At 41.4% G+C, this 19,104-nt stretch overlaps 1 protein-coding gene across 2 annotated transcripts in view; it reads left to right on the top strand.

Annotated features, from left to right (window-relative positions):
• Positions 1 to 19,104, top strand: part of LOC116984903 (mucin-2-like) — a 98,224-nt gene that overhangs the window by 12,792 nt on the left and 66,328 nt on the right. For both annotated transcript variants that reach the window (XM_033039292.1, XM_033039291.1), the window contains exons 4-14: positions 676 to 793; positions 6,081 to 6,159; positions 6,269 to 6,360; positions 10,736 to 10,934; positions 11,042 to 11,167; positions 12,079 to 12,199; positions 12,299 to 12,437; positions 12,568 to 12,660; positions 12,751 to 12,823; positions 12,922 to 13,059; positions 15,018 to 15,173. In XM_033039292.1, coding sequence (XP_032895183.1) covers positions 676 to 793; positions 6,081 to 6,159; positions 6,269 to 6,360; positions 10,736 to 10,934; positions 11,042 to 11,167; positions 12,079 to 12,199; positions 12,299 to 12,437; positions 12,568 to 12,660; positions 12,751 to 12,823; positions 12,922 to 13,059; positions 15,018 to 15,173 — 1,334 coding nt within the window. The remainder of the gene's footprint in view (positions 1 to 675; positions 794 to 6,080; positions 6,160 to 6,268; positions 6,361 to 10,735; positions 10,935 to 11,041; positions 11,168 to 12,078; positions 12,200 to 12,298; positions 12,438 to 12,567; positions 12,661 to 12,750; positions 12,824 to 12,921; positions 13,060 to 15,017; positions 15,174 to 19,104) is intronic.

Genomic DNA, 19,104 nt, shown 5'->3' with positions numbered 1-19,104 from the left:
TGGTGCTCGTCTGTGGGGTGCTCCTCCTCCATCAGTGTGTTCTACACATTCACCCTTCTCTGTTATTGGTGATTATGTTTCTGGACGAGTAAACCGGAGGACAAGATTAGGGTGAAATTAATTCAAATCATACCATAGTAGCAGAGAAGCTTAAAATTTCCTTTGGAAGAAAGGTTCTTACCCAAAAACGCATCTATTCCTTCTCTCCAGTGAAGCTGCCTGACCCGTTGAGTTACTCTAGCAATTTGTGTCTATCTTCTGTATAAACTAGCATCTGCAGTTCCTTCCTTCACAAACATAAAGCTAGTCAGTTGATTAAATCCATTTTGAATAAATATTTTCCATGGAGACTACTGACCTATCTTTCAACTGCATCAGGTTAGCTGGTATTCTTTAGAGACAGAAATCTGCTGCTTTTTACCTGATCAGCCATATATTTGATGACATGGCATTCAAGGTGACTTTAACGACCGGTGACCAGTAAGCGATCCTAAAACAACAGGTGACCAGTAAGCGATCCTAACACCCATTGAAAAGGTGCCGAGGTGCTGATGTGCTCTGGTTTCCAAGCAACTTGAAGAAATCTTCACTCATCCAAAAATAAAAGTTGGGATTTGTTTAATTCTATATTGGCTTGAACGAACAATTTCATTCGGGATTTATTTTATTTTATAGAGTGAGTCTTCCACATAACGACAAGGTACTTGGCATCCATAAACACGGAGTTAACACCAGACTTTCAAACAGGAAACATACTATTTTTGTGAACTGGAATGGTAATGATGCTTTATGGGTAGGTTACCTTTATTTGATACCTTCACTTCCATTTTCAATTTGTTTTTACATTAAATATATTTACCCGGAGATGTAAACATTGTAATGTTAATCTTCTTCAGTACGGCAACAATTGCTGGCACCTCACATTTTATGCAGGACTTACATTCTGGAAATACAGCACAAATTTAAAAAACACAAATTGAACATATATGCGACGAATCTGCCTGGTGTACATTTGAGCGGTTTATTCCAAATATAACCATATAACCATATAACAATTACAGCACGGAAACAGGCCATCTCGACCCTTCTAGTCCGTGCTGAACACGTATTCTCCCCTAGTCCCATATACCTGCGCTCAGACCATAACCCTTCATTCCTTTCCCGTCCATATAACTATCCAATTTATTTTTAAATGATAAAAACGAACCTGCCTCCACCACCTTCACTGGAAGCTCATTCCACACAGCCACCACTCTCTGAGTAAAGAAGTTCCCCCTCATGTTACCCCTAAACTTCTGTCCCTTAATTCTCAAGTCATGTCCCCTTGTTTGAATCTTCCCTACTCTCAGTGGGAAAAGCTTATCCAAGTCAACTCTGTCTATCCCTCTCATCATTTTAAAGACCTCTATCAAGTCCTCCCTTAACCTTCTGCGCTCCAAAGAATAAAGCCCTAACTTGTTCAACCTTTCTCTGTAACTTAGTTGCTGAAACCCAGGCAACATTCTAGTAAATCTCCTCTGTACTCTCTCTATTTTGTTGACATCCTTCCTATAATTAGGCGACCAAAATTGTACCCCATACTCCAGAATTGGCCTCACCAATGCCTTGTACAATTTTAACATTACATCCCAACTTCTATACTCAATGCTCTGATTTATAAAGGCCAGCACACCAAAAGCTTTCTTTACCACCCTATCTACATGAGATTCCACTTTCAGGGAACTGTGCAGTTATTCCCAGATCCCTCTGTTCACCTGCATTCTTCAATTCCCTACCATTTACCATGTACGTCCTATTTTGATTTGTCCTGCCAAGATGTAGCACCTCACACTTATCAGCATTAAACTCCATCTGCCATCTTTCAGTCCACTCTTCCAACTGGCATAAATCTCTCTGTAGACTTTGAAAATCTACTTCATTATCCACAACCTCACCTATCTTAGTATCATCTGCATACTTACTAATCCAATTTACCACACCATCATCCAGATCATGATGTACATGACAAACAACAGTGGACCCAACACATATCCCTGTGGCACCCCACTAGTCACTGGCCTCCAACCTGACAAACAACCATCCACCATTACTCTCTGGCATCTCCCATTCAGCCACTGTTGAATCCATCTTGCTACTCCACCATTAATACCCAACCATTGAACCTTCTTAACCAACCTTCCATGAGGAACCTTGTCAAAGGCCTTACTGAAGTTCATATATACAACATCCACTGCTTTGCCCTCATCAATTTCCCGAGTAACCTCTTCAAAGAATTCAAGAAGATTAGTCAAACATGACCTTCCAGGCACAAATCCATGTTGACTGTTCCTAATCAGACCCTGTTTATCCAGATGCTTATATATATTATCTCTAAGTATCCTTTCCATTAATTTGCCCACCACTGACGTCAAACTAACAGGTCTATAATTGCTAGGTTTACTCTTAGACCCCTTTTTAAACAATGGAACAACATGCGCAGTACGCCAATCCTCCGGCACTATTCCCGTTTCTAATGACATTTGAAATATTTCTGTCATAGCCCCTGCTATTTCTACACTAACTTCCCTCAATGTCCTAGGGAATATCCTGTCCGGACCTGGAGACTTATCCACTTTTATATTTCTCAAAAGTGTCAGTACTTCCTCTTCTTTGATCCTCATAGTTTCCATAGCTACTCTACTTGTTTCCCTTACCTCACATGATTCAATATCCTTCTCCTTGGTGAATACCGAAGAAAATAAATTGTTCAATATCTCCCCCATCTCTTTTGGCTCTGCAGATAGCAGTCCACTCTGACTCTCTAATGGACCAATTTTATCCCTCGTTACCCTTTTGCTATTAATATAGCTGTAGAAATCCTTTGGGTTTACTTTCACCTTACTTGCCAAAGCAACCTCATATCTTCTTTTAGCTTTTCTAATTTCTTTCTTAAGATTCTTTTTAAATTCTTGATACTCCTCAAGCACCTCATTTACTCCATGCTGCCTATAATTATTGTAGATCTCCCTCTTTTTCCGAACCAAGTGTCCAATTTCCCTTGAAAACCATGGCGCTTTCCGATTTTTACTATTTCCTTTCAACCGAACAGGGACATAAAGATTCTGTACTCTTAAAATGTCACCTTTAAATGTACTCCATTTCTCTTCCACATCTTTCCCATAAAACAAAATGTCCCAATTTACTCCTTTTAAATCCTTTCGCATCTCCTCAAAGTTAGCCTTTCTCCAATCAAAAATCTCAACCCTAGGTCCAGTTCTGACCCTCTCCATAATTATATTGAAACTAATGGTATTGTGATCACTGGTCCCGAACTGTTCCCCAACGCAAACCTCTGCCACCTGACCCGTCTCATTTCCTAACAGGAGGTCCAGCACCGCCCCTTCTCTAGTAGGTACTTCTATGTATTGCTGCAAAAAACTATCCTGCACACATTTTACAAACTCCAACCCATCCAGCCCATTTACAGAATGTGTTTCCCAGTCTATGTATGGAAAATTGAAATCTCCCACAATCACTACCTTGTGCTTACTACTAATATCTGCAATCTCCTTACATATTTGCTCTTCCAATTCTCGCTCCCCATTTGGCAGTCTATAATACACCCCTATAAGTGTTGCTACCCCTTTCCCATTTCTCAGTTCCACCCAAATAGCCTCCCTAGACGAGCCCTCTAATCTATCCTGCCAAAGCACTGCTGTAATATCTTCCCTGATAAGCAATGCAACACCTCCACCTCTTGCCCCTCCAATTCTATCACACCTGAAGCAACGAAATCCTGGAATATTTAGTTTCCAATCACAGCCCTCCTGCAACCATGTTTCACTGATCGCCACAACATCATACTTCCAGGTGTCAATCCAGGCTCTAAGTTCATCCACCTTTCTTACAATGCTCCTAGCATTAAAATATACACATTTAAGAAACCCACCCTCTCTTATTCTCTGTTTATTGTCTTTTTCTTCTCTCTCCCCTACATTTTGGGTCAGAGTGCTACCATTCTCTGCCTCCTGCCTCACACACTGACTGCTAGCTTTCCCAATTTGAGTCCCTCCCCCCAACCATACTAGTTTAAAGTCTCCCCAGTAGCCTTTGCAAATCTCCCCGCCAGGATATTGGTCCCCCTCGAGTTCAAGTGCAACCCGTCCTTTCTGTACAGGTCGCACCTTCCCCAAAAGAGGTCCCAATGATCCAGAAACTTGAATCCATACCCACTGCACCAGTCCCTCATCCACTCATTTATCCTCCACCTCGCTCCATTCCTACTCTCACTGTCGCGTGGCACAGGCAGTAATCCTGAGATTGTTACCTTTGCAGTCCTTCTCCTTAACTCTCTACCTAACTCCCTAAATTCTTCTTTCAGGACCTCTTCTCTTTTTTTACCTATGTCGTTGGTACCTATATGTACCACAACTTCAGGCTCCTCTCCCTCCCATTTCAGGATTTCTTGGACCCGTTCAGACACATCCCTGACCCTGGCACCAGGGAGGCAAACTACCATCCGGGTCTCTTGTCTGCGTCCACCGAATTGCCTATCCGACCCCCTGACTATAGAGTCCCCTATTACAATTGCCCGTCTCTTCTTTTCCTTACCCTTCTGAGCAACAGGACCGGTCTTTATGCCAGAGGCCCGGCCGCTGTCGCTGCCCCCAGGTAGGCTGTCTCCCCCACCCTTACTCAAACATGAGTACTTATTTTCAAGGTGTACAGCCACCGGGGTACTCACCAGTCCCTGCCTCTGCCCGTTGCCCTTCCTAACTGTGACCCAGTTTTCTGTCTCCCGTGGTCTTGGAGTGACCACCTCCCTGTAACTCCTATCTATGACCTTGTAAGCTTGATTATACAAGCATGTAAATCAAGCTTTGGTGTTCAATGATCAAGCTATTTAATTCAAAAATGCATAAATCAAACTTGCGTAAAACACTAAATGCCTGTACTTACTTCTGATAAGAAATAGATATATTTACATCTTATATCAAACATATATTAAAAAATACTAAAATATAACAATTGTAAATATATATCTCTAATATGTCTTCATTGAAGTTCATAGGTTGATTCTGGTCATGTTTTTGAATGAAATAACAGATATACTGAACAAATTTCTTGGCTAGGTTTCCTACCTTCATCCAGATGTAGACTAGCCTCTCTTTTGGGAAGACTGGACCTTCTTAAGGAGCGAAGTACTAGATGGATTATGTCTAAATTCATTCTTGTGGTTAATATAGCTAACATTTCAATGTTGTTCTTATTATTGTATTAGCCACTGATCCCGACTTTGTTGCCTGTTATTAGCCTAGCAATGTAGTGAATGTAGGTTATACTACTTTATAATGAGATTGCATCATTATGCTAGGGAGATTTCAGACACAGAGGGTGTGTAAAATCTAATTTGATTAGAACTGACAAGGCATTTTCTCCTCCACTTAGTATGTCTTTGTACCGCAGTGGTGCCGCAGTAGAGTTGCAGCCTTTCAGCGCCAGAGACCCGGGTTCAATCCTTACTATGGGTGCTGTATGTACGGAGGTTGTACTTTCTTCCTGTGACTGCGTGGATTTTCTCCGGGTGCTCAGGTTTCCCCCCCACATTCCAAAGGCGTGCAGATTTGTAGATTAATTGGCATCTGTAAATTGTTCCTAGTGTGTAGGATAGAACTAGTGTACGGGTGATCATTGGTCAGCGCAGACTCGGTTGGCCAAAGGGCAAATTCCCACACTATATATCTAGAACTAAAAACCTAAAACCAATGTGTTTTTGTTTCTGACCTGGGAAGCAGAACAACATTCTATTTTAATAGTCATCAATTGATGATGACCATTAAGTATTCTTAGATCAGAACTAAGATAACCAAACTGGAAACCAGAGCCCTCACTGTATCACTTGAGCTTCACAGGTCTGATAACTTATTGTGTTTTCTGGTTAGCTCATCAGTCATCTTATTATATCTTTGACTAAGATTGTCAACCTGATAGGAACAAGAACTTCTGAGATGGAAGCCAGTTGTTTTCACACTTTGGGAAATGTCAACCCCCATGCTCCCTCAAACACCTGGCTAACAATTGTGCATTTGTTCTGTTTGTAGGTACATCTTGATGATAAATATCAAGGACAACTGTGTGGCCTTTGTGGAGACTTTGACAAAAGCAGCAACATTGTTTATGGTAAAAGCCGTAAAACTGGCTACTTTTTTTTTGCTAGAATGGTATTTGGTAAATATGTAATCTAATAATCTCAATGGAATTGCTGACATGCTGTTTTTTTTATATCTAGATGCAACCTTTCTTGTCACAAATAAATTGAATGTTCTGGGCCACACTTGTTACATCGACCGATCTTCACAGCCATCATGTGATGCAATCACTGTACGTTTACAGCTGGTAACTTGGGTTAAACATCAAATCTACTGGTCACTTGTAGAAATTTTACTGCTACAAATACATCTCCCATTTCTCTCTTGGTCCACTCTATCTTCCTTTCTTATTAGATGCAATTTAGTTTAGCAATGGTATCACTTCGCCATGTCACACACATACATGCAGAAAGGATCTGGCATGTTTAGTTTAGTTTAGTTTATTGTCACGTGTGCCGAGGTACAGTGCAAAGCTTTTTTTTTAGCGTGCTATCCAGTCAGCAGAAAGACAATCCACGATTACAATCGAGCTAATATACCCGACTCCACAGCTCCATATTTTATAAATATACCATGGAAACCTGTGTTCTTTAATGGATTAACTCCCATTACAATCTGTTTTGTTGCGCACAATCTGCCCCTTCTGTTTTCTTAACTACCCTTTAATTTCTCGAGTGCAACATAAAATTGACGGGGTTGTGATAACAGAGTCAAATTATTAACACTGCTCCATAATCTTTATATGCCTGTTCTGAAAAAAAATCTGAAGTGGTGTTAATGTAACAGCATTCTTTCAGAATTAATTTGCTTTCATTTATTCTTATTCTGTCAGATTTTCTCGTTTGATTCCCACATGTGATCAGAATTAATCTAATATGCAGCACAATTGATTACCCAGATATATGGTGACTTTTGGTCTTTTGGTACTTCCTTCTATGACCCAAAGCTTTTCGCTTCCTTACTCAGATTTTGAATTAAATTAGGAAGATTTGAGGCCGACATTAAGGAACAATATTCATGGCAGTATACAGTAAAACACAATGGAAGCTCGTTGTCATCCAAGCATGGATGAACAATTGATGCATTTTGAACTATTTTAAAAGTTAAGAGGGACATTATTTTGACAATAACAATGACCATGATTCACACTCCAAGCAGTGGCTTCCATCTCCTCCTGATCCATCCAATCTGCACACTGATCTCTGAACCGCCTGGCAAGTCTGGCAGTCACATAGCCTGGTTAAACAGATTGTTAACTCTGTTATAAACTGTCATTCAGAAATGCAAATTGCAGAATTATTACAATCAATCAAGCAATTTAAAAAAAATTGCATTTAATGAAAATTAAAATTTAATTAATTTAGAATATAAGAATTATTTCACATTTAGAGCCCCTTGCAGACCACCCTCTGCCCTGCAATGGATTCAGCAGGCAGGGTCTGGAATGGCTGCAACCATAGCTCCTCTGCTGAATTCATGAGAAGCCTAGTGTGGGGAACCATCTTCCAATAGTGGCCAGCATATTTGAAGTGCATCTCTTTATGACTAAATGCCAGGGCTGCCAACTCTCACGCTTTGAGTGTGAGACTCACGCCCTCAAGCAAACTCTCACCCCCTCACGTTCATCAGAAATGTCTCAGTGCTGAGAAATTTTGTTATCAACGAAAATTTCAAAACTCGGATAAACTGCATGGTCCGCGGGTGTTGGAGAGACGGGCTGCGGGAGGGATGGGAGCAGAACCAGCGGCCGGAACAGATGCGGGGAGCCGGGACGGACGAGTGTTTGCCGGGGCCGGCGTGTCGCTCGCTGCAGCTCTGGCCATGGAGCACTCTGGACAGTGCAAGTGTCCCGGGCGTCGGAGGCGTCAGAAGCGTTGCGCCGCTGCCGCTGCCGCTGCCGCTAGAGTCTCTGCTGCAGAAGGGACAGACTCTCAAAGGGAGGTGGAGAGAGAGAGAGAGGGGAAGGAGACAGGGAGACAGTGGGGGGGAGAGAGAGGGACGTGAGAGGAGAGGGAGGGGAGAGACAGGGGGGGGAGTGAATGGAGAGAGAGAAGAGGGAGGGGGGGGGTGGGGAGAGAGGGGGGAGAGTGTGTGGAGAGGGAGAGGGGGAGATAGAGAGGGAGGGAGAAAGAGGTTGGGGGGAAGGGAGGGGGAGAGAGATGAGAGAGAGGGGGAGAGAGAAGAGGGGGAGAGAGAGAAGAAAGAGAGGGGGGGAGAGAGAGTTAGGGGAAAGAGAGGGGAGAGAGAGGGAGAGGGGGGAGTGAGAGAGGAGAGAGGTGACAAGAGAGAGGGGGAAGAGTAAGGTGGGAGGGAGAGAGGGGGGAAAGAGAGGGGGGAAGAGAGGGGGAGAGAGAGAGGGAGAGAGAAGAGGGGGAATGGGAGAGAGTGAGAGGGGAGACTGGGGAGAGAAGAGACAGAGAGGAGAGACAGAGAGGGAGAGAGGAGAGAGAGGGGAAAGAGAGGGGGAGGTTAGAGATAGAGGGGGAGAGAGAGAGAGGGGGGTTGAGAGGAGAGAGAGCGGAAGAGAGGGGGGGAGAGAGAGAGTCTCTGTGTCGAATTTTCCCAGGTGACCGGCATGGATCAGGCTGCGGCTCGGTGCATCCTGGAGGACAACCAGTGGCTGCTGGAAGTAAGTACCAAGCACTGGGTAGAAACGGTGGAAGGTCGTGGACTTCAAATGGGGGTGGTTGGAGAAAGCATCCTGCTTGCCTGCTAGATTTTCACTTACTGTAACTGCAGGAAAAAGCACCTATTTTCTATGTTTCTGTGCTTGAGCATATGGCAATAAAACTCGATCACTTGATTTTGAAGCATTCATGCATGGTGGAGGTATAATGTAGTCATAGAGTGATACAGTGTGAAAACAGGCCCTTCGGCGCAACTTGCCCACACCCACCAATATGTCCCAGCTACGCTACCTGCTTTTGGTCCATACCTCCAAACCTGTCCTATCCATGTATCATTCTAACTTTTTCTTAAATGTTGGGATGGTCCCTGCCTCAACTACCTCCTCTGGCAGCTTGTTCAATACACCCATCACCCTTTGTGTGGATAAAGTTACCCCTTAAAAAGTTACCTCTTCAAAATACTTCATACAAAAAACATTGAAATCATACTTCTACAGTGCACTAAAACATGATTTTAATACATCAAATTTCAAAAAGTTCCTACCCTTCTTCCACACCCTCTCCCCACTCGGTTGCTCCACTCCCTCACCGGGTACCCCCAAGGCCAGTGATCAGTGATTGCACAGCCTCCCCCCTTTCAAAAACGCTCCAATCCAATTTAAAGCATATATATTGCATTCAAGTGTAAGTTATAAGACTCGCTACAGTATGCACCATATTGCACAATTTCAAACTGAAAAATGCAAATGTTCCATACCAATGGGAGGGGGCACCTTCCTCCCACCCCCTCCCCCCCCTCCCCCCCTCCCCCCCCCCTCCCCCCCCCTCCCCCCCCTCCCCCCCCTCCCCCCCCTCCCCCCCCTCCCCCTCCTCCCCCCCCTCCCCCCCCCCCCCCCCCCTCCCTCCCACCCCACCCCCCCAGTCGCGATGCTCCCTCGGGCTTTGTTCTCTCGCAAATTTCTCACTCCCAACTCTCACCCAATGTTGGCAGCCCTGAAATGCTGAGCTCAGTGCCACTTACTTGGTGAAATGCTGGTAATTCTTTGCATAACTGTGACCATTTCTAAACCAATGCTGCAAAGGATAAACAAAATAAATGTATTTAAGGAGAAGCAGGACAAATTGATACATAAATAATTATATAACACAATTGCATGTTTCCCCAATGCCAATTCCATGTAATTATCACTTGTTGCTATTAACTTTTACCTGCCAGTCATTCTAAGAGATCTTCTCAAAGATGGTCTTCTGCTACCTCTGACATTAATGCAGGCAATTGGATAGGAGTGTGAGATAAAGTTTATGTCTTATTGCAGTGTTCTCCAATTTTGTGTTTCTTGCTAACTACTTGAGTTCACCGTTGTGTTAAAACTCTGTTTTCTACGCACCTGTGCAAAGAAAATGGTTGCAAGAAAATATTTATACACAAATTTCCATGGTCAGTGATCACAGCATACATAGGTAGTGGAACAGGTTCATAGGTAGTGGAACTGTGTCCAGCTACGCCTGTGAATGAGTTTGCATTATCATTCAGCAAGACCTCGTTTTGCGAGTGTGATGAAGGCTACTAGAACTTGCGGCATGTCGGCTCTGCATTAGTGCAGGTTTGTAGGCGTTCCCAAGCTCCCTTTTCATGCTGGCATGTGGGTTCTGAGGCAGACAGAACTATATCAGGTGTGATTGCGATTCCAAGAGTTCAAAACCTTCCCTTCCACATTTTCATCCCAAAATCTGATGAAATTATAGTAACACTCCCCTCACCGGAAATCACCGGAAATCACCAACATCCTTCCAGTAAGAGCTTATTGATTTAATTCCTCTTTAGATTATTGACTGAATAATCCTGTGAAAATTAATTCATTATTTCACATTACTCAATATCCAGATCAGTTGGCTACACATCTTTTTGGATCCTACCAAATGAATTGAATTTTGGTTTATTTACAGTATTTCTCTCCTTCTGATTTTTGTCATCCTCAGAAATGCCATCCGATTTCTTCACTGTTCCTCTCGTGTTACGAGAACGAAGTGACAACCAAATACTGGAAACTGTGCCAGGCAGATATCTGCAGCTGTAAAACATCAAGGTGCGAATGTGCTTTTTTTGAAGAAATGGCACGGCGATGTAATGGAGGACTGAATAACATGTGGAAAAACTGGAGAAATGAGACAGGGTGTGGTAGGTAGTTTTCATCCAGCAGATCCAGTGGATGTCGTTATATTTTATTATTCAAATACATTGTATATGATGTAAGAGATAAATGTAGCAACATTTTTCTTTCTCAGCGCCGCCCACTTGCCCAAGAAATCAGATATATAAGGAATGTGGTTCTGCCTGTATTCCAACCTGTACTGATCCAAATCCCCAACTGCAGTGTGATCAGTGTGTGAGTACATGTGTCTGTCCAGAAGGTAAGAGATTGCCAGTTCCTTTTCTTTTTGTTTCTTTATTGCCTATTTATTTTACCTATTTTTTAGACTTTAGAGATACAACGCGAGTTTAGAGGTACAGGTCCTGCGGCCGATTGAGTCTACGATCACCCTGCACACGAGCACTATTCCACAGACTACGGGGAATTCACAATTTTTTACAGGGACATTATGGGCCGAATGGATTCTTGGGCTGGCAGCTCAGTCACTGAGACCATACACACACACACACACGCACACACGCACGCACGCACGCACGCACGCACGCACACGCACTCACACACACACAAAGACAGACACTCACACACACTCGCACTCACACACATCACACACACTCACTGACACACACCATATATATGGCGCAAACTTTCATGAATACTCTCACGGCTGAGCGCGGCCTCTCCACTGTGGTGCTTCTGCAGTCATCAGCATTTCTGCAATCAGTGTGACCTCTGCACTTACCGGGAATTACGCAATCAGCGCGACCTCTGCATTCACTGGAAATTACTCAATCAGCGTAACCTGTCCATTAAGCGGAAGTCACAAAATGATCGCGACTTTTAAACCAAAGACAGTCGGACCTAATAAAGCATTTATTCCTTCCAAACACAGTTGGACCTAATGAAGCATTGCAGTTTCAAGCACAGGCAGGGCGTCAGACCACACAACTCATTTACCCTTGACACCATGCACTATCTTATCTGACATGCAGGGAATGGACTTCATTATGTTTCTTTTCTCTAGAAAGAACTTGAAGACAATATTTCCTGATCTATGTTAAAAATAATCTTTGTAAAAAAAGCCAGAGCAGGGACAACATAATAGTCTGCCACTTTAAATAAAAAGCATAAACTGTGAATTAATGCATTTAAATATTTTTCTCAAAACTTAAGGCCATCTTCTGGATAACATAAGAGGTTCCAAAAAATGCGTCAGCAAAACTGAATGTCCTTGTGAATATGGTGGGCAGTTTTATAACTCGGGAGATAACAGAATCACATCCTGCCAGTCATGGTATGAGTTGACCATTGTAGAGTTTCTTACTGGTGTATTTTCCTTTATTTTGGTGGCAGTGGTCAGTTATTATGTTGTTGATCCTTTGTCTCTCAACAGCACTTGCAAACATGGGAGCTGGTCATGCTCCCATCCCAGCTGTCCTGGCACATGCACGATTGAAGAAGCAACTTATTTTACAACGTTCGACAACAGTTACTACAGTATAATTGGAGATTGTTCATACTACGCTGTGGTTGTACGTGAGATTCTTTACCGTTAACTGTATTGAAATATGTTTGTAACCTTGTAATGCTAAGCATAGTCACATTGCTGTTGTTAATGTTCAAATTTCCAGTTTGTTAACCTTGTTCCCCACCTGCAAACAGACAAACAGCTGGACCATCAAGATCGATATCCGACAGTGTCAAGCAGTTTTTGAACAGTCTTGTTTGCAGCGAGTTGTCCTCACTACAAATCAGGTGAGAATTTGGAAAACCATTTGTTTTGTTGAGTATTTTAGTTCTATCCACGTGCTCTCTGTAATGATACGCATCCCATTTTGTTTGCAGACGACTTATGTGTTCAGCAATAATGGCAAGGTGTATTCGAACGGACAGGCAATTGGAATTCCAGTGAAAACAGGTAAAGAATATCTTGCTATATGTTGAATGTTGTCCTACGCCGTGGCTCAGTGCTGAGTAAATAGTTGAGCTGAAGCATTGGTTTTTCTCTTTAAACAGGCGAAATAATAATATTTCAGAAGTCCTCTATGTTCATTCAAGTCGCAACAACATTTGGCCTGAAGATGCAAGTGCAGACAGCACCTGTTATGCAGCTTTACATTTCATTGCCTGTGTATGCAAACGAAACCACAAGAGGTATGATTAAAAATGAAGTAAACTGGACAAAATCATCTTTTCACAGCACATCTTAGTTTTAACATTTGCAGTCAGTGTAATTGTCTTTCTGTCCACTCTGCATGAGAGAGAGGCGCACTCCACTTAACATAGAAACTAAAAGCAGATTGATTCTCCTCTGGGAGGATTCCTTTTGCTGTTCTAAACTTAAGGTATATGGCAATAAAAGATAAAGTTTCAAATTATCCAGGCTCTTTGTTCTTGTCTGAGTCCTTCAACACACTTGGAACTTACTGCTTGCAAACTATGACGTACCTGTACCCCAAGCTACAAATTTCTGTCATCCTTCAGTTTGTGTTTCCTGTTTGTCATTTATATGGACAATTTGGTTGAGAATGTACAAGGTATGATTAATAAGTTAGCATATGTCACCAAGATAAGTTATCAAGAATTACAGGAGGACCTTGATCACCTGAGCAAGTGGACTGAAGAATGGCAAATGGAGTTTAATGCAGATAAGTGCGAGATTGTGGGAAGTCAAACCAGAGCAGGAAGTTCACATTGAACGATAGGGCCCTGGAGGGTGATGTAGAGCAGAGGAATCAAGGAGTACAAGAATATAGTTTCATGAAGTGGCATTGCTTGTAGATAGGATGGTGAATAAAGCTATTGTCACGTTAGCCTACGTCAGTCAGGGCACTGAGTATCGACGTTATGTTTACAATTTACAATTATACCAAGTCAATTAACCGACAAATCTGTACGCGTTTGTAGTGTGGGAAGAAACCGGAACACCGGGAGAAAACCAAGACAGGTCATGGGGAGAACATACAAATTCCATCCAGACAGCACCTGTAGTCAGGATCAAACCCGGGTCCCTGGCGCTGTAAGGCATCAACTCTACCGCTGTGCCACCATGCAAATTTATAAAATCTTTGTTATTAATGGAGCATAATAATAATAATAATAATAAACTTTATTTATAAAGCGCTTTAAACAACCGCAGTTGCCACAAAGTGCTGTACATGAGAATTCATGGACAAAAAGTTAGTACAAACCATTAAAAACCGTAAAACGAAGGACTAAAAACAGTAAAAATTAAAAGACATTAAAAGCACTAAGAACAGGAGCAATGTCTCAGCCAGTGTCGAAAGCCAGAGAATAAAAATGAGTTTTTAGGGAGGATTTGAAGATAGAAAGTGTAGTTATTCATTTATATTTCTGAAACATTAATATCAATAAAATCACTCAAGGATGGCATAAACAAATGATTATCCTCAACATTTCATTTTGCCACTATTTTTAAAATCTTGTAAGATTGATTTCATGAATATATTGAGACACAGTGGGCCCTCCGAGGTTACAAACTCCTGACTTATGGACACTCCATATATATGAAAAAGCTCCCATTAATGTTATTACATTAAAATGAGAACCAGTTTTGTAAAATAAAAACCTGTTTCCATGTAATCTCCCTGCAGTAACCAGACACGATTGTTTCTTAAGACCACATGTTGCCAGTTTCACTGCGGGAGATCACTCAAGAGATTGCTTTGGAAATTGACCAGCAACCACTTCTATTGCTACTTGTTCAACAATGCACAGTTAAAAGGTGTAACAGCCCATTGAAACCCACCATTGATTCTGTATGATTATAACTAGACCCTCATCAACACCATTCATAACAATGCTATGGAAACATTGTTACTGGATCGAGTGATTTCGTTTATTTTCCAACTTACGGACAAAATAGTTTTTTGTAATCCCGGAATGCACTGTATAAAGAGAAGGAAGTTAATTTATTAGACCATGTATAATCCGATTACCTTTTAAATTAATATAAGCACACACATATTGAGAGAGAAGAGCATAAAAACACATATAGTTGGAGCAAGTTTGAATCTAGTTATTGCTATCCTTTAAAGCACTGAGTGTACAAGCAAAGTAATCTTTCTTCTGTTGTCATTCTTTACCCACAGGTTTATGTGGCACTTTCAATGGTGAAGCTGAAGATGACTTTCTATCTGCACAAGGCATTTTGGAAAGCACTCCTGTTACATTTGCTGATTCCTGGAAGACTGATGACAGGTGTCCTGAACCAAAAATACCAGTCCCTTGTGTCAGTTCAGAAAATGGTAATAACGCTTCTTCTAAATGCCACAACTTTGCTTTGTGGTGTGCTTTTATTTCCTAAGCTATTAAAATGAATAATTGTAAATCCAGGACAAGAAACTTCACAGTATTCTTTAGCTTGCCTTTTTGTCTTTTGCCTTTGAAGACACAATCCAGTGTGAAATGTGGGTAGCTTTGCACATTGTACCTTTCTGGAATTGTAAAACTTGAAATTTGAGAACTAAAGCATCCTGCACAAAAGAGCAGTATGGCATTAAAGGTCTTTGTGCAGGCTTCCCGAGTTCTCTCGTTTCAAGTTTTGCAATTCTTGTAAGGAACAAAGTGCAAAGCTGCGCTCAATATTTTATTTGTTGTCTAATCGTCAGCAGTATCAGCAAAGACAATGATTAATGTGCTCAACTTGGTTTTGTACTGGGAGCACTCTGAACTGGGATTAAAACAGGAGAAAGTAAGGCCGCAAGAGATTACTCAAAGCAAGAATAGAAGAATTTGAGATTATTATTAATTTTATTTATTTAAAATTTTATTTTGTGTGTTCCATGGACAAAATAATTAAGATACGGCATACTTTACCACAAGAATGCAGCAAAACAGAGCTGATCTCTGTTAAATGAAACAGATTTGGATAAATAGTAAACCCAATTAAAGGACACTAACATTCCTCCATGATCTGCAGTGGAGATCAATGTGACATTTGACTCTATTACTTCTTCAAAACAAAGACTAGTTGGGCATGCATGTTGCGATGGCATTGGAGATGGGCAGGAATTCAATGGATTCAAAGGCAGGGGCTTGGGAAACTTAGTGATAATTAGTACGGAAGTTCCTTTGATAGACAATAGACAATAGGTGCAGGAGTAGACCATTCGGCCCTTCGAGCAAGCACCGCAATTCAATGTGATCATGGCTGATCATCCGCAATCAGTACCCTGTTCCTGCCTTCTCTCCATATCCCTTAACTCCACAATCCCTAAGAGCTCTATCTAACCATCTATTGAAACATCCAGAGAACCAGCCTCCACCGCCCTTTGAGGCAGATAATTCGACACACTCACAACTCTCTGTGTGAAAAAGTTTTTCCTCATCTCTGCTCTAAATGGTTTTGGACTCCCCCAACATCGGGAACATGTTTCCCACCTCTAGCGTGTCCAAACCCTTAATAATCTTATATGTTTCAATAAGATACCCTCTCATCCTTCTAAATTCCAGAATATACAAGCGCAGCTGCCCTAGTCGATCAACATTGGACAGTACCACCATCCTGGGAATTAACCTCGTGAACCTGCGCTGCACTCCCTCAATAACAAGAATTACTTTGATATGTTATATAGGGAGGAGCAGGTTAGGTGAGGCCAGAAGGTGTGCTTGGTGAGGGAATAAAACTTTGCAAGGTATCAAATAAGAAAGTTTCAAAAGATATTTAGAACAAATGCTCTGTTCTAAATATTTAATTTCAGTTGCTCCACAGATGTGTGGGTTTTTATTTCAAAATCTAAAGCTAAAGTCTCTTCTGGACTTGAAGTAATGCTTTAATGATTCTCTAAAAACTGAAGTCACCTATTAACAAGCATCTCCAAAGATTTTTCACTCCCATACATTGTTATCTTCTTTGACACTCCTTTCAGTTGCAGTTTAGCACAATTTTCATAAATATTTCACTTTGCCGTATTTATCTTCCGAGATGCCATTGACGTTTCTATATCTTTTTCTTTGGTCTCCACCTACATTAATCATGTTTTCTTCATTGGTCTCATCAATCTGGAATGTACTGAAGTTGCATCTTATCCATTTAGTCATTACCTATTGCGAGTTTGCTATTTGATCTGTTACTTTGTAAACTAGCTATGCCTGTTTGTATACTAGCTCAACACTTGATTTCTGCAACTCCTTTCAGTCTTTATTCACAGAGAGCCCAAGTGAATATACTGAATGGTCACAGCCTTTTCCCAGGCTTGAAGTCTATATTTAGAGGACATAGATTTGAGGTCAAGGGTAAAGTTTTAAACAGGGAGCGGAGGGGTAACTTTTACACACAGAGGGGTAACTTTTACACACATAGGGGTAACTTTTATACACAGAGGAAGTGGCAGAGGCAGGTATGTTTACAACATTTAAAAGACATTTGGCATTTGGACAGGTACATAGGTAGGGATGGTTTAGAGAAATGTGGCCCAAACGCAGGAAAACAACTGGCTCAGGCAACTTGGGTGAGTTGGGTCAAATAGCCTGTTTAAGTCTTCCTGAGCTTTTTGCTCTTTGAATTCAGTTGCATTTTTTTCCAGCACTTAAGTGAGCACATTACATTTCCTCTCATCATACTACAAAGCACTAAGGAAACGATCTATCTAAACAAAGCGATCCTTCCATTGTTTGTGTTAATAATCAGCATCATGATAAAAGTTATTTTGATTGCTGTGCAGATTGTATAGGAATAAGTGCCACCTAATCTTCTTGGAAGTATTTAAAATTGATGGATGAAGTTAGTATTGTGAAAAGTTTCCAAGATTCATTTTACTTCAAAAGCCAAGTTAAAGCCATAGTTTGACAGTCTGCAACTGATACAACCTCTTGTAGAGAAATAAATCTCCCTTCAGCGTGAATGCAATTTCCAAACTGCTGGCTGTACCACCCAGAACTTTCTGCAATTGTCTTTTGAAAAGAGGAATTTAATCTCGCACTCAAGTACTGGACATAATAAAGCCCTTTCTGCATGGGCTACTCAGCTTACTTAACATTTACAGCCTCTCTGAGTATAACACACTGCCCCACGTGTGGTGACATGACGCAGTCCACAACTGTCCAACAGTTATTTGGGCATCTTTGACCCATTAATGTTGTAGGCCACTTCCACAGAAGCAGAAGTGGAATTATTCCTAAAACTGCTTAAAACTATTAAATGTTTACAAATGTATTAAATGCAACAACTATAAATAATATAACAGCATATTGAAAGAAACCACACACAAAAAAACACTATTACACGCCACAAAATTTGGCTTACACGACCCAGGTACATTTCTGACCCCAGGAGCAGTCTGCGTGGAGTTTGTACACACTCCCAGTGACTTAGTTTCTACATGTTCTCCAGTTTCTTCCCACATCACAAAGATAAACCTGTATATTGATTGGCTGCTCTAAATGACCCATTTGTGTGGGTACGTGGCAAAACAATCAAAGCGGATTTGATGAGCTTGTGAGAGAGAATAAGATGCAGGGTTGTTGAGTGAGAGGAAGAACGTTGTTGATGAAATGCTCTTTTGGGAGCTGTCACAGACCACATGGGCCAAATGGCCTCCTGTTTTGTGTGAAAAAATATCATGCATTAATATGACTTTTGTACTGTGACTTTGCAGTTTTACCTCGATTATAAATGCAACTTCAGCTCACCCCTAATTCCATCTGTGAATCCTGGTCACTCCAGTAATCACTCAAAGGGTTTTACTCCCATATGTTCATGAATAATCAACACCTATTTTGTTTTGCAGCACAAAAATCACATGATTGAATGGCAAGAATGACTCCCTCTTCATGATACTGTCAGTGTGCAAATAAATATTGAAGAGCATGCCTTGCCTGATTTTCCAAATAGTCCTTTTTGCCAATTTTCACAGAAAATGTAGTTTTGATGGTGTCGAGCTGAGTTTATCAGCACCTTATTGTTATTACACCAGTGAATATTTAACTTCAGTGGACAGAAACTTTGTAGAACCAATTGGTAAATTGAATGCATACAGTATGTTCCTTGTACAGAGTCCCTCATATGAATGCTTTCACAGTACCCCCCCCCCCCCCTGACCTCCTGAATGTTATTTGACCTTGAAAGTACCCTTGCTGTTTCTTGTCTTCAATTTGCTTCACTGTTTTAGTAGAAACACTGTTATGTTATGGAATTAATCTTTCCTTTTTAGCTCCTGTAGAAACTATCAGATAAAA

This window comes from Amblyraja radiata, chromosome 21, assembly GCF_010909765.2.
Source record: "Amblyraja radiata isolate CabotCenter1 chromosome 21, sAmbRad1.1.pri, whole genome shotgun sequence".
Taxonomy (NCBI): Eukaryota; Metazoa; Chordata; class Chondrichthyes; order Rajiformes; family Rajidae; genus Amblyraja; species Amblyraja radiata.
Note: the sequence above shows the minus strand (reverse complement) of the source record. Positions and strands in the feature narration are given on the sequence as shown.